This window comes from Hermetia illucens, chromosome 3 (genome assembly GCF_905115235.1).
Source record: "Hermetia illucens chromosome 3, iHerIll2.2.curated.20191125, whole genome shotgun sequence".
Taxonomy (NCBI): Eukaryota; Metazoa; Arthropoda; class Insecta; order Diptera; family Stratiomyidae; genus Hermetia; species Hermetia illucens.
The window spans coordinates 58,152,826-58,169,389 of NC_051851.1; the positions used below are offsets into that span (position 1 = coordinate 58,152,826).

Sequence of the window (16,564 nt, forward strand, 5' to 3'; positions counted from 1 at the left end):
TTCGGTATGGAAACTGCATTGGAGATCATCATCAGCGGCGCAACAACCGATTTTGCGAAATGCACCACTTCGATATGCCTAAACGCTGTCTGGAGTCCTAACCTACGCGATCCCTTCGTACCAGGCAGGCGTTGCTACTTCTTCTTTACCATACGGATCAAGTGAGCCGTCCACCTCAACTTATTATGTTGGTTTTTATGCAGAAGTAGGTGGTCGTGGTATGGCGCATAAATTTCGTCAATAAACAGCATCCCCTTGTAAGGAGCCAAAAATTCTCTTGGAACGCGGTTAAAAGTTCGAAACTTTTTCTTGTTATGAATCCAGGTCTCCGACGACTACTTGAGGACTGACAGGATCATTTTCTTGTACAGTAAAAGCTTTAACCCTATTATGACGCCTTTCGAGCGGAACAGAAGGACGTCTACATAGTATTATATGACCTAGGATAGTATAATACTTCGAGAGAAATTTTGATGTCTTCGCCCTGATTATTTGTTCATATGGAAATTTAATGGTGACACATAATACGCTGAGCTCAATGTACGCAGCTGCCCTTTCCAATTGCAACAGAGATGCTAGAAAGGTCACTCACTCACTGATCCAGCATTCCGTATGGAATGCCAGCCGGGCCAAATTTTTAACAAATTGTCTTTTACCAGTTCCATTCAAAATTAGAAAAGAACGCGGGCACGCGCAGAGACTTATCACGAACTCCGACGAGTGGAGAAGCGACTTCACAGACAGAAAAAGGAAGCCTGGGAGAACCAACAAGTCTATGAACTAGAAAAGTACAGGGAGCAACCGCACCAAGCGCGGAAGTTTTACCAACAAGTCAGCAGGATGAAGCCTTATACACCTCCATGCTCATCTTGCCGAGACAAAGAGGGAAATCTGATTTCCGACAGAATGGGCATATTAGAGCGATGGGTTGAGTACTTTGATGAGCTACTGAACAACCAGAACATCGGCGAGTTGGAGGTCCCGCCAACTGAAGACGACGGACAAATACTGCCACCACCAAGTTTAGGAGAAACAGTCCGTGCAATTTATCGGTTAAAAAATCATAAGTCGCCAGGAGCCGATGGAATTGCAGCCGAATTGGTTAACTATGGAGGCGACCAGTTACACCAAATGGTTCATCAACTTGTGCTCAAGGTATGGGACAGCGAATCAATGCCTAACGATTGGCAACAAGGCATTATCTGTCTCATACATAAAAAGGGAGATATCACACAGTGCAGCAATTATAGAGGTATCACGTTGCTGAGTACCATCTATAAGATATTCTCCACTATCTTACTAGGCCGGATAGCTCCATATGCCCAGAACATCATTGGCCCATACTAAAGAGGCTTTACTCCAGGCAAATCAGCAACAGATCAGATTTTCTCTCTGCGGCAAGCGATGGAAAAACTGTTGGAATATGGACAACAGTTGCACCATCTGTTCATCGACTTTAAAGCCGCCTATGATAGCATAGCCAGGGTAAAACTGTACACGGCCATGAGAGAATTCGGTATCCCGACGAAATTAATAAGACTGACTAGGCTGACCCTGACCAATGTGCGAGGCCAGATAAAAGCAGCAGGATCACTACCAAGACCATTCGACATCAACAACGGTCTACGACAAGGGGATGCGCTATCATGCGTCCTCTTTAACCTGGCCCTCGAGAAAGTGATCCGTGATGCCGAAGTAAATGCAAGAGGTACGATCCTCTTCAAGTCCACCCAACTACTGGCCTATGCTGACGATATCGACATCATAGGAAGAACGACCCGAGCTGTACAAACTGCCTTCATCCAGATCGAGCAGGCGGTGATGGGCGCGAGATCTTGGGCTGCACATCAATGAAGGCAAGACAAAATATATGGTGGCAACGTCAGCACCGAAGGCGAATCAACCAACAACATCAAACCGCACTGGTCAAACACGAAGAAGAATAAGGATAGGAGAATACAACTTTGAGACCGTTGACAATTTCTCCTATCTAGGGTCGAAAATCACAACCGATAACAACTACGATAATGAAATCCGCGCACGGTTGTTGTCAGCCAACAGAGCCTATTTCAGCTTACAAAGACTGTTCCGCTCGAAACGTCTCACCATAGGGTCAAAGCTCTTACTGTACAAGACTATGATCTTGCCAATCCTCATGTATTCCTCGGAAACTTGGGTTCTTAGCAAGAAAAATTGCGAACTCTTGGCCGCGTTAGAGAGAAGAATCCTCCGAAGAATTTTTGGCCCCCTACATGAGGATGGACGATTCCGTAGCCTACACAATGACGAAATATATGAGCGATACCATGACCGTCCGGTTGTGGATAAAATCCGGCTCAATAGGTTACGGTGGGCAGGTCACTTAATCCGTATGGATGAGGATGATCCCACCCGGAAAGTCTATAAGGGCAATATCTATGGTTGAAAAAGAAGACGAGGCAGACCCTGCCTAAGATGGAGCGATGGCGTGGGTCAGGACGCCAGACAGCTTTTAGGGATATCGAATTGGTGGACCTCGGCGCAAAACCGGGATGTCTGGTGTTTCTTATTAAGGCAGGCCTAGACCGGATACCGGTTGTTGCGCCGTTGATGATGATGATTATTCAAAATTAGATGATGGTCTCTTTGACACCGACGTCAGCATCATCTACTACTGATCGCAAAGTAGTCAATCTGATTATTTGTATGGCATCGTTCAGTTAAAACCTAATTGACCTTACAGCAGGCTCTGTGTTGGAACAATGTGACGCCAACGACGAAGTATTTTAAGTTACAGAAAGTTACAAATCTCCTACCATTATCATTAAGGTCACCAAAACGTGTTTCCCAAACACGTATCCGAGCAAGAAGTTGTCAGAGCCCACCTTAGAATTTAAATCACCTATCACTCTCACAATGTCACCTTTAGGAAGCCTCTCCTAAACTGCATGTAACTGCTCGTAGATGTAACACCCTTCTCCATAATATCGAACATTTCCATTGATGCATAACACTGTACAATCCTAATGCTCCTTAATCAGGATCAGAACCTTGCAGTCAAAAGTCTGTCAGAAACTGGCTCCCAGATAATCAGAAACAGCCCAACACCGGATTCGCGTCTGCTACCACTCGGCATTCTAGAGTGTAAAGTCGATGACTGTACTCTGCGGGATTCCACTTTTAATCTGAGATACAGTAGTACCTAGTTTAAATTCATTAAGTTGATTCGTTCAAACCATACAGCACCTAGATGTTTCATTCTGCGGACAACATTGCCAAAACGTCCAAGTGCAAAGAGCAGCACCCAGGTACTACTGAGGTCTGTAGTAACCAATTGGATTTGGCAATGGTCACAAGACTATCCTGGGTGACCGGAGTCGACCTAGAGTGGACAGTTATCTAAAAAAAACTTAAAAATATCGGGGAAATTAAATGTGAAGGTCCATCTGCAAATTCTGAAGTTCCATTGAACTGTCCCATCGACAGACCCGGAAATGGGGATAGAGGGGATTCTCTGGGACACGTCTGTCATTACACAAATTTATTAGGTCTTTGATTAGTTATCCCCACTATCTCAACCCCGGTCACCCAAAATGGTCTTTCAACCATCGTCAATCCAGCATGTTATTACAGGTCTATCCACGGTAGTTGAGGCAACCTCTTCGATTTTGTCTCATAAGTAATGGGGAGACAGTCAACTCTGCAATACTGCATTATTCCGGCGCCTGATGGTTACCTCCAGTAGTAGGGAATCTATCCGGAGAAGCCTCTTACCACACATACGGAAGGCTTTGAATGTATTCTTTAGCCGTAACAGGGCGTCAGCCTTATAAGGCCTCACATAGCTATATTCGGAGAACAAAATGACACCGCCTTTTTGGAATAAGCAACAGTTAAATAGCAGGTACCAAAGATACTCTAGCCTGCCGTCAGGATAAATGATATATTCAGAAACTTGTTATTCATAAGTTCAGGGTGTATAAACTCCATAAAAAACTCGCGACCGTTTTTATTTGGATAGTGTGGTAATCTTTTCTGCAGACTATCACGAATTTTATCGCTTTTAAGTATACCTCGACGGTAAGAGATTAGATTTTCAGTCAGGTGCGTACGGAAAAAATCCCTCCGCTTCAGGGTTCTTCACCGCGTACGAACTACAGACAGGTTGACCTGATGCCGAGAATGCAGAAACCTGCAACGTGCCTGTTCTTCACTATATCACCATTGCAGGCGACTTTAATGGTCATGTGGGTGAAAAAGTAGACGGCAGCAGACGCTATGGTGAAAAGAGGGTTGGAGCACGCAATGAGTGTGACGAGCGTATACTTTATTTTGCGGATTGGTGTTGTTTGCGATAGATGTATCAACGAATGTCTCAAATTAAAAATTTACCGCAGTATCATTGGCCCTCGTTGTCGCCATCTATAGATCCGAATGGCGGCCGACTACAAAAAGCAATGAAAGGCGTCTCGCGGCAATGGAGACGAAGATGTTGCTTTGGACTAGTGCTCGTGGAAAAACTGAGAGTGGCATCTTCGTTGGGATGCTCACGAATTTACTTGCCAAGATTGGTTTTAACATCAAAGTCGATAATAAGCGACCAAAAGGCCTGCCGAAACAACGGTGGCTTGATACGCTGGATGAGGATTTGAAACGGTTCAACTGCATGATGATAATGAACACGATCCCATGTTGAAAGCGTTAAACGTGCCACATACGGTATTTCAATCAGTTTCAGATAACTAAAGTTACTAAAAACATACAGTAGTGGCCAAAACTTTGGAAACTTCTCTGTGAAGATAATGCTTGTAAATTGTTTATTTTGTGTTGAAGTTTTCTGTATATACTTTTGAAAACTTGTTCTTCAACGTTGGATATTACAGTTTTTAAAAGATGCCTCGCACTAAAACATTTTCAAATGAGATAAAGGAACTAATGATAAGTGCAATCGAGGATAGTAACACTTTATAAGAATTCGGAGTGCTTTTTGGTCTCACAAAATCTGCACTATGAAGAGGCCATAAAAACGGAAGGAAAGGGATACGGTTAATCATTCAAAAGGAGGTGGACGCCTAACTAACTCAACGAAATCAATGCGCAGACCCTGCACAAAAATAGTACACATGTTCGAAAGAAACTGATGAATTTTGTTTAAATATCGACACCAACTGCTCGCCGTCTTTTTCGGTTGTGAAACAATTGATTTTTACTAATATGGCCTAATTATAATAACTTTTAGTAAAAAATGGACTTATGGGATGACGGTCATCAAAAAACCTTGGATTTCGAAGAAAAATATGAAAGATAAATAACAAATTTGATAAAGATTAATCAGTCGTTGTTTGTGGTCGCGTTTTGTGGAGCAATGAAAGCAAGTTTAATCTGTTTGGTACTGATGGAATTAGATATGTTCGCCATCCAGGTGTAGCCGGTAACGATCCCAAGTAACAAGTACCCATAAAGAACCATGGGGATGGGAGCATAATGATTTGGGGCTGATATCAGTTTTGTGCGAAATTTTCGACACTAACAAAATTTATTATAAGGTGTTTTTCCTGTGATAGTGCTGGTCCATTGATTCAAATTGAAGTAGTTATGAGATCGCCAATGTATTATGACGTTTTAGGAAAGCGCATGTTATTATATGCTCATGACAAGATGCGAAAATACTGGGTCTTCTCACAGAATAGCGTTCCTAAGCACATGTCCAAGCTTGTTCAGAATTGACCAAATGACAACAAAGTTGCAAAAATAACCTGGCGTTCTCAAAGTCCTGACCGTAATCTTATTGAGCATCTTTGAGAAGAGTTAGATTGACGTATTTGAGATCAAAACCTTTATAAAACAGCTAAACTAATGACTGCTCTCCAACAAATAGTTCACAACCCTAGTGATGTAATAATGAGCTTAGTTGAATCTATTTCGCTAAGATGTGAAACAGTAAGAAAGACTAGAGCTTATTCAACAAGATGTTACACATATCGAGTTGAAAAAAATGCCACTTTAGTTTTTTAACCGAAAGTTTTTTGTTTTTATTTTAAATTAACAGTAAACATATTTACTTTTAAAAGGATAAAATAAAGTGCAACTTAAAAAAACCTTTTAAAAAAAAGGGAAAAATAAAAATTTTAGAAGGTTTTGATTCATTTTAAATGAAAGTTTCCAAAGTTTTGACCACTACTGTATTTCCTGCAGCTGATATTCCCAGGTATTTCTAATTGCAAACAGAACTATCTAATTCAGTTGAGGGAAGGTAGGGCTCAGGTATGTTTTGGGAAAGGAAATGTAGCATCCCCCTCCGCATTTAAAAAATTGTAAGGTAAAAAATAAATTCTCGGATTGCCTTAAAAAATAATCGGTTCTTAGCAGGGTCTCAACAACTCTCCAGTAGTGCACAAGGAATTTTGACTTGTCATAGTCATAAGTAGAATTTCTTTTAGCTGGAGGATAAATATTGTAGAAATCAATATGAGATTCGAAAGACTAGGTCTTAATCAGTCCCTCCAGTCCATTATATGGTTTTATGTCTATAGAATCGAATTCCAGAAAACTGACAAGTTATTAATTCGATAGTATCTTACTTTTCCATAGTTTCACTGATTCAATTATTCAGAGGGTAACACCACTCTAAGGACGAAAAGAGGGACGAGGACGGCTACTGTTTCTTACCAGGGCAGAGGCAAAACCTCAGATGCTGCCTCACCTCTGCCCTTGGAGCAGCGTGACAGAAGCAGTTGTTGTACGCTCCCTTTTATAATTCGCAAAAACAACAAGGGTACGAATTATATTCAGCGTAAATCCGCCAATAGTTCGGACCGAAACTTGGCCAGAGCTAAACAATTTCTTTTTAAGGATTGGTTTACGGTCCATGGACTCCCTTTTTTCGGTTGACACCCAAAGTTCAAAAATGAAAAGAGAATATAATTCGTACCCTTTTTGCGTATTACTAATTATAAGCAAGTCGAGAAACCGGAAGCTGGGTGCTCCAGGTATGAAAGGTTTTGTTTGCTTCTTCTGTGAGTATATTTGAGTATAGAAGTATTCCATTTGTACGTAGCGCGTTATGTATTTGCATTTAGCTAGTTGCCGTAAATTTACAGAGGAGAGTCAACTTTGAGCTACTGTAACTTTGTTAGTAATGGTATGATTTTGATCAAACTTGGAAATAATATGCTTCATATTATATTTTATACTACTACCGATTTTTATAACTCTGGGATAAACTTAAGGGGCATTTTACTCAATTTCCCCAAAAATATGGTAATATACTATTATTAACTTAATTTGAGCAGATATCGATATGAAGAGTATTTTGAGGCCTGGGCACCGTATAGAGCCAGCTTCATGAATTTTTCAGATTTTTCGGTTGGGTAGTTTCTGAGAATGGGTCCGTTAAAGAAATCATCACTTCCCATCCCTCTCACTCCTCGCCTTTTTAACAGGTCTCAAAACTAAGACCGGCTTCGAAAAGTACTAATCGAGACTTTCATTTTATACCCCACATGACTATATTCGGTGAAAAAAAATTTTACACCCCTCTTTTACATGTATGGGGACCCCCCTATATTCAACCTAGAAGGATATCACTTACTGCATGTCTGGGGGTCCACAGTTCCCACCTTCTCCCCAACTTTCCTGTCAATCGGTATAGCCGTTTCTGAGAAAAGTGCTCGTGACAGACAGACAGACGGACGGACAGACAGACATTGAACCAATTTTACAAACAAAACCTTAAAAATAAATTGGACCACAAAGAGTGGGAACAAGTTGCTCTCCATTTGGTCGGGTCCGACATTAAATGGATGCGGACTTAGGACTCCTCAATCCCTAAAAACAATTGACCACTTTAAGGATAGTAAAGTGATTGAAACATTTCGAAACAATGTATTTCTGTTAAAATTTCGAATTTTGAATATTACAATTTCCTTTAGCTAAGACATACAATGAGTTTATTTTGTAAACATTTTCTTCTCATAATTTTACGCTGTAATCTATCATTAATTTGCCTATGCTATTTTCCATGTTCTGAGTGCCGAACATTTATGAAATTGACGATCACCAATCAATAAGTCAAGATTTTCCAAAAACTAAATATTTCTTTTTAAAAAAAGAAGAAAAAAACGCAAAAATATTGAAAATATGATCGTCACTTCAGGTTCAAAGTATGTATATTCGTCTCAAAATACACGATGATGGTTAAAAAATATTTAACATCAGAACACAATGAATAACATTTCACTCTACCGTTGAAAAGACTCAAATAACGTTTCTTCCGAGACAACTTTTGATAATTGGCAGTATTTTATTCCTACGAGGGAATTGAAAAATTCAACATGCATACATATTACGTCCGTGACAGCATATTTTCGCTACTGGATAAAGTCACTTCATCATGTTGTTGTGCTTCCCTGCTTACAAGAGTTTTATTTCTAAAAAGAAAAAAGGCTTCAAAATCAATTTACGCCTAAAAGTAAATTAAACATAATACAATTGTGTTGTAGATGTTAACTAGATGATTTTTTTAAAATCAACGCAGGCATGGACAACACGCTTAAAATTAATTTTCGAAATAAATTAGAGCTTAAAACGTAATGCACATTGTGTTTTCAGAAAACACATTTCATAAGTTATTAAAAGTATACTCAATTACTTATACTTTTCATTATATGAGGAAATCAGGAGGAAAATAGAGGACGGTACGAATAGAATACTGAATTTTGATATCAATATGTCACAATTTTAAAAATACTTCGTCGCCCTTATGGTCACAATTAATTTCCACAGTAGAATTTAAGATCAAACACGAACTTTAGAATAATATTGCGAAAATTGGGACAGAACGATCTAAATCACTATCAAAAACTTATTTGACTTTTTGTAAAATATGGTAGTTGTTTAGTGGTTACGGTGCGTACGGCAAGAATTATCAACTGACAACAAATATATCACGCATAAATCTTTCCTCTCAACTTTTCGTGAAATCTTTTCTACTAGTTAATCTACATTACAGGTTTTGTGTTCACTTGGTTTCGAAACGAAAATCAACGTTCTGATGTGTTGGTGATAACGAAAAGAGTATAATCTACTTTGCATCCTTCAAAAGTTGAGTTGGAACCAATTCTCGTGTCTTAATGTGGGGCATTTTTGGCCAGGGCCAGGTCACCGGCATCGATGATTCGTAGTTGAAGTTATACAGTTGATCCTCTAGCCATTTTCGTTTATCCACTGGCTCGGGATATGTAGATGCGAGGCCTGTAAGATGAGTGGAAAATCAATATGATTGTGATTTTGAATTGTAATTCTGTAAGGCTCAGATGTTTTTAAGTTAATATGAAAATAAGGTATTGGTAGAGGCAATTTATCCCCTTTGCGAAAAACAAGAATGAAGGATTCATAGAATCGTTTTAACAACTTTTTCCCCATGAAAATATAAAAGAGGATTTCCAGGTGTATGCATGTGTACCCACATCTAAATTTATCATAATATTATTATTGTTTCTTTAATTATAAGTGAAAAATATCAAAAGAAACGTAATCTATTATAAAATACAAAACGTCGTAATCAACAAATAGTATCTAAACGTTACTGAAGGCGGTGGCACTTCCGGTTTTGAAAAAAAAAACCAGGAATAAGAAATTCGTTATGAATGACAAAAAAAACTTTAAAAAATGTTCATAATTGGCAAATTTTTTAAACTGAAAAAGTATTGAACTGGGCCGAGAGTACATCCCCCAGGAATACTGCGACAGTCCAATTTGGACCTGGGCCAAGAGCACTACATTTCAAGACTTTAAGGATAATATAGGAGGCAACGTGGTGAGTATCGTGTTTTCGGATTATTACCTTGACTTGACTCAGATACTCATTCACAACTGAGTTGACTGATATTCGACATTGAGGGACGATGGAAACCTCTCTACCAACAGCGAGATTTGAATCGCGGCAACCTAATGTTATAATCACTAAGTCTGTTGTCAGCATATAATTACTCTGGGTTTTGAAATAACGTTAGTTCTGCTTTTCTATTCCTCTGAGCGGTTTTTGGTTTATAGCTTCTATTTTCTTTTCTCTTATTTTCATTTTTATAAGCCTTATTGATAAAGTTAGTCTAAGAAGAGGAAGAACAGGCAGTCACTCCTTCACCCCTTGTTGAATTAGTAAAACAAAACAGAAAATACCGGGTTTTTGAGAACTGTATTTTACAATTGAAATCAGAAATATATAGTCGTGATATAAATATTGTAGCATAAACAAACTACAAAGTTAAAAAAATATTCACAATGTTTACCTTTGCCTTAGTACAGCGTCAAATATTGTAAGAAAATTCATCAGTTAGGCGATCCAAACATTCTTCAAGAAAGCGAAGAGGCTCGCTATTAAATTTCCTTACAGATGATAGCGTTGATAAAACAACTTCTGAATATCTCCAAGAAAGAGGCTCGAAACAGACTAGAGCAAATCAAAGCTTTCAAACAATTCGATGAAATTCAATCATTATTTACTGAGGGGGTTTGTATTTTCGGCAGCTTGGTTAATTCATTGTGATATTAATTTTTACTACTACGGCGGGCATGTTTTCTTAGTTGCAGGCGTGTCTGGCGAGTAAACCCATTGCTCGGAGTAGTTACGGCTGTGAAGTAAGTATCGCTCCGCCACAGTACTCCGCCTCAGCTGGAACAAATCAGCTCGACGGGAGAACCCGTGGCGAAATTATTCAGCCGCCGCTGACTGATGGACGTCAAAACAGACGCAACGCTCACGCTTCCTTCGAGTGTCATCTGGCTCCTGGAAGGAAAGGCTTCATCATGTCTAAGAAGGACCACGTCCCGAGGGAATTCCAGGTTCTGCTCGTACACGAAGTCAATTGAGCAGGCAACAAGTTCTTTATGGGCGGCTGTGCGGAGGCCAAGCAAATAAAAGGCAAGATCTGCGATCAGGACGGATCATCGCGCGCCATAATAGGGGCCTTCAGCATCCCATTGCCTCCTACAGGGTACTGCAATCCTGTAGTGTACCGTTACGATCTTGAAAGAAGTGCTCTAACACACTTCAAGGCCCTGATCCAATATGGATTGTTACGCCAACCATTATTGTTATTATTATTTAGCAGTCGATGCCAACGTTCCAGCATCCCCTTGGACTATGCAATTGTCCGCTGGCGTTTGGAACCCAGGAGCTTTGTGAGCTCCGTGAAGAGTGTAAACTCAAATTGTATTTCCTGGTCAGTAATTATTATGGCGGTAACACTAAAGTGTAAAATTCCTTCAGAGGTATTGCTTCAGGCCACAGCGTAAGCCGATCAATAATTGTGAGGCAATGCTTGTAGCCGTTCGAGTCTCACAAAGGGCCTACAATGTCGAGATGTATGGTGTCAGCGTCCTGTAGACCTGGGAAATACTCCTACTTCTTTTCTAGCATGCCCACTGACCTTAAATTTCTGGCATGCGATGCACACTCTGGCTCAAGAATTAGCGTCCTTGTTCATGGACGGCCAAAAATATTTGGTAGGCGGTTCATTGTTCGAATGCCAGGGTGCGTAAGATCGACCACCGAGCGAAACATTTCTCTACGAAAAGCGACCGGAATATATGCCATAGGTCCCTTTTTGGAAATTTACCAACAGATAGAGAAAGACGGGATGAAGATAATAATAATAATAATAATCGTTGGCGCAACAATCCATGTTGGATCAGGGCCTTGAAGCGTGTTAGAGCACTTCATTCAAGACCGTAACGGTACACTAGGAGGCAATGTGGTCAGCATTGCCCTCGCCCGAGATTATTACCCTGATTTGACTCAGGTACTCATTCACAGCTGAGTCGACTGGTGTCCGACGTCAAATCACGATACAAATTCCACTGCCACCAGTGAGATTTGAACCGCGACCTTTCGTACGACAGCCTTGCGCTCTAACCACTCAGCTATCCGGACACTGAATGAAGATAAGGCACTCCCTAAACTTGTATTTTGAATCCGACTGTAGGCTCTGAAGAACTGTATCATCGTTATGGACCGAAAAATTGACTACGGCTGGCATATTGATTTCGGGGATCCGGTACAAAATGCCAGTGACTAAATAGTCTTTACTGGATACATGTTGAATGTCCGAAGTAAACTGACTAATAAGGGCTACGTGCCGAAGTTGGCGAGTGACACTTTGCGCTGCAATTCCGTTGCGCCTTATTCAACTGCTTTGAGAACAAACTCAACGAATGTCAGCTTTGGTTCACCATGTAGTGAAGAGCAGCGCCTACCGCAATATCTGATGCATCAACAAACACGAGAGAAGGAGGTCCGAAAGGTATGCAAATTGCTGTCTTTGGAATAACTTCGGGAGCTACAGGGATTTGATGGTATGCCTTGCGATTTCCAAGGACGAGAAAACACGACAGTTTGCTAGATAATGCGCAATGCCATTATCACCAACTTTTTACATTGTTTCTTATTTAAATAGTTTTATTTATTTCAATCATTTTTTATTTAAAAGACTTTCTAAACGATGTGACATTTATCGTACTTTTCAAACGAGAGGAGTTTCTTCTATGGCGGATTCTACTAGACTGGGCAGAGTCCCGCTACTTCACTGCTCTCCTGCTTTTTCTGGTTGTCGACGCATACGACGGGCATGCCGCACGCTGTCTTGCAAGCCGGTGTGTTCAACGGGCACACTAATTGCGCGGCGTTGTCAGGGCTGTGAAGTGGGTCAGATACATGTTTTTTAAATTACAGTTGTTTTTCTCTTTGAACAGTCGTAGATTTTTGTTGAAATGTCCATGGTTTGCTCCGAAACATCGTATGATACTGATAGTTTTTTTTTGGATTATTTGTCATTCCTTTCACAAAAATTCAAAAAAGTGACGCCGTTATCAAAAGCCTCAAGATTGCACCCAGATCAGGCATTCGATAGAGCCAAATGGCGAAGCCGATCACGACGAGCCGACCCCGCTTGTGAACGGGACAAAGGCTGAAGAAAAAGAAGAAGTTATCAAAGACACCCCCGGTCAGGCAATCATCGAGGTGGGAAAATGAACTCGCACAATCTTTGGTACCAATTCACGAATTTTCTTGGAAAATCATGCCTAAACAATCAATCGATTAATTGAAAGTTTCTTCTACTTTCCAGTGTCAACAAATGACTTAATAATACGGTACACAAAAACACGTTTAATATTAAGAGTGAAGAAATCAAAAATACGGGCTACGTTATTTCTATTCCAGACTTATGAAGAGAAATTACAATACGTTTTCTGACGAGTTAACCTAAAAAAAAAAAACTGCCAACATAACATTTGGTAACGTTTAAACTGGTTAGAAGTCCCTTGATGGATTTTGTTGTACAAAGTTTGAGAGTAGACAGCTTTGTATGGTATACAGAGGAGAGTATGACTTACCATTTGAGTATTATCAGGTAGGATTTAATGGTTTCGACAACATGAGGCCAAGCATTGTGTGTCTCTGCTCGTATTGTGGCGGTTTTTAGAATATTACTAAGTTCAATCGCATCAATTGAAGTCGATACCTTTTACTTGTGATAATTTCTTTCGGATAGCTCAGAATAGATAACACCGACCTTGTCCTATCAAATACCGGCGTAACCGTCGTAGTGTGAACATTCGGTCAAGCCGACGATGTAGAAGTATAATCGGGCAGTTTCCATGAAATTCTTTTTCTTCGGGTTGCTGTAATGTATCCATTTTCTATCATCCATTACGATGTTATCAAGAAAACCTTTCCTGTTTTGCTGCGGGCGCAGTTAGACACAGGTGAAAAAATTACGCTCAACATCCCTTAGCTTCAAGTCATAATTGCTTGGAAATGGCTTGGCGGGTAACTCTGTGTTGAAACAAGTTCATGTTGCATTTGGCATGAATCTTCCTCGAGCCATATCTCTAATTTTTAGGCCTTCCTTCACATCGACAGCCGTCAACACCGAAATCCCCGTATTTCAAGTGAAGGAACAACGGCACGTTATTTCACTAACAACAGCATATCTGTAAACTCTCCGAAGCCTGCGTTTTCTTCGAATGAAATAAGAAAATCAAGACTTCCGGCAAATGACGATTATTTAGCACAAAATCAGAGATTTGCACACAACGAAAAGCATATGACGGCAAAACAAAATCACTAATCTGTCAAAACAGATTGTTTACCATATATCTAACCTTAGTTCATGATGTTCTAGATATGCCAAAATCGGCCAGAACTTACTGCTAGCGCAATATATGTACAAACAGCGGCAACTTAGTTGCGCATCTAATAATATCATAACAACGGATAACAAACTACCCACATTAGAAAGTAGCTGTATGTTCACCTTTCCAATTACCGTAACCGCCACAAATAATATGCTTTTAAGTTTGCAATAACGCCTTGTTCCTTGAATCCCAACAGAAAGTAGTATCCAGTGACATAGTTTCTTAGTTTCATTTTTAAGTCGTGAGCATTATCGACTAGAAGCCCTATGAAATAATTTCAAATTCTTATAATATTTTTTGACAAATATGCAAAATTCAATTCTGATTGCTGCAGACTTCTCACCTAAAAGGAATGCAAGCTTTTTCCCTAGAAAGAAATGCTTGCGAGTGGAGGCATTCCCAGTGAAGCACTGTCCGGTCATCAACAAGTCGCTCAAGAAATTAGAAGGAATATGTACATTTGAACATATATGTATACGTACATCCCTTTCAATCCAATTTGAATCTAACTGCAATTGTAATTTTCTCGAGAATTAGAAACATTTTAAATGGAGGTGTAAGAATAATCCTTCATTCTTCAAATGTTGTAAATTGAAACGATATAGTCAAAGTGTCGTAAGTCGAAATATACATGTACTGACTTTACGATTTGTGAATCTATTTTCCCACACCGATTTTTAAGGATTGAAGGGGCGGCTGTTACTTGTTTTGACTCCTTCTTTGAGGTAATGTAGAGGAATAGATGTTTTACGCCAATTGCCTTTGGGGGCGAACCCCTTGAGGAAAGATGTCATGGTCCATAGAATTGCTCAACCATCCTCCGGACAAGGCAACATAAAGAACGTTACCGCTAACCAGAAGAAATAATCTAGGTGACAGGATGCAACCCTGGTGGACTTACCTTTGGACCTCAAAATCATCCTAGATTTTACTTCGATGCAACACGTGACATTTTGTGCCATCATAGGTCGCTCTAATAATAGCTACAGTTATATAGGATGGTCCCGAGCGGAAACCATCCTGCTCTCTGCCGATCAAGTTTTCGATATGTTCTTTGAGTGAGTGAGGAGTGAACAAAAAGACCCTAAATGCCAATATCACATTAAAGTAGTAGTCCGACACGCTAAATGCATAGATAGGTACATTACAGGCTACGTGTGAGTGGAACAGGTTCTTACTTCATACTGAAGAAATACACAAAACCTTTCGTAACTGAAGCGTCGAGCTTCCGATTTTCGTCTTTTCTATAATTCCAAAGAACTGAGATATTACTTAATTTATTGTAAAGTCCGCTTATTCACAAAAGCGAGGCATGTGTGCTGTTTATGAGAACAATAAAATTAAAGATGGGATTTTATATAAAATGGGAATTTTTACATTAGCTTTTTCTCTATATCTGGAAATTCACTTCAGTACCACATCAATGAAAATAATTAAGATAGACATAAACCAGTCACACATCCACTTATAATGATCAAGCCACACATATAACTGACACGACTATTATCTCATCAGTTTATCGAATAAATTTTCAACACAAAAATACCGCACAATGCGTTACGAGAACTCGCAATCACGAGAATTACTGGGGCAGTTTCAATTAAATGAAAGTGAAAATGTATTCGCGTACAATTATTGCATGATTAACTCTAAGTATCATGCATTTGTACAATGAATGTCCATTAATAGGCACATTTGCCGACGACTTTTCAAGGCAAGTTTCACACGAACAAACGTTGTATGAAAGCAAGGATAATGTGAACACAAATTGGTGATTATAGGTATTTACTTCATATTTGGTACGTAGTATTCTCATACGGCATTTTTTAGGAATAAAAGGTCGTTTTTTAAGGTTTTGTGTGAAAACAAATGGGTGCAAAGTGGGGATATAAAATCTTTTTCACCGAGTGTACCCGTGTGAGGTATCAAATGAAAGGTCTCAATTAGTACTTTTACATGCAGATTTTAGTGTCGACTTTAATTGCATAATGGGCGGTTGTTTAATATTGTGCTTTATGCGATTCGATAATCTCATTGTAAATATTTATAGCCAAAACTTACCTTTATTGTATGCAAATCGTGTAATTCCAATTGCAATTTGAAGAGAAACTTCACGAACTTTTTCCAACGGTGGGTACAGTGAGCCTTGTTCTAAATCAGATTCATCAACGCTGTCAGCCAATTCTCTGGCTGCGATCAAGAACATATCTTCAGGAATATGATGTGTCATTGTTGCGATCACACCTAACGCGACGCCTGGGAAAATGTAAGCATTATTGCCTTGACCTGGTTTGTAAATTTTTCCATTCACTTCCACTGGCGGGAAGGGCGATCCTGATGAGAAAATGCATCGACCCTGAAAATAGTTAACATTGTATTGTAACATACA

The 16,564-nt window shown here is 39.7% G+C and overlaps 1 protein-coding gene across 1 annotated transcript in view; it reads right to left on the minus strand.

Annotated features, from left to right (window-relative positions):
- Window positions 1-7,843: 7,843 nt before the first annotated feature.
- Window positions 7,844-16,564, minus strand: part of LOC119651219 (NADP-dependent malic enzyme) — a 48,313-nt gene continuing 39,592 nt past the window's right edge. Inside the window, exons 8-9 of the mRNA XM_038054674.1 lie at window positions 16,237-16,531; window positions 7,844-9,231 (exon numbers count right to left, since the gene is read on the minus strand). Coding sequence (XP_037910602.1) covers window positions 9,062-9,231; window positions 16,237-16,531 — 465 coding nt within the window. The 3' untranslated portion in view covers window positions 7,844-9,061. The remainder of the gene's footprint in view (window positions 9,232-16,236; window positions 16,532-16,564) is intronic.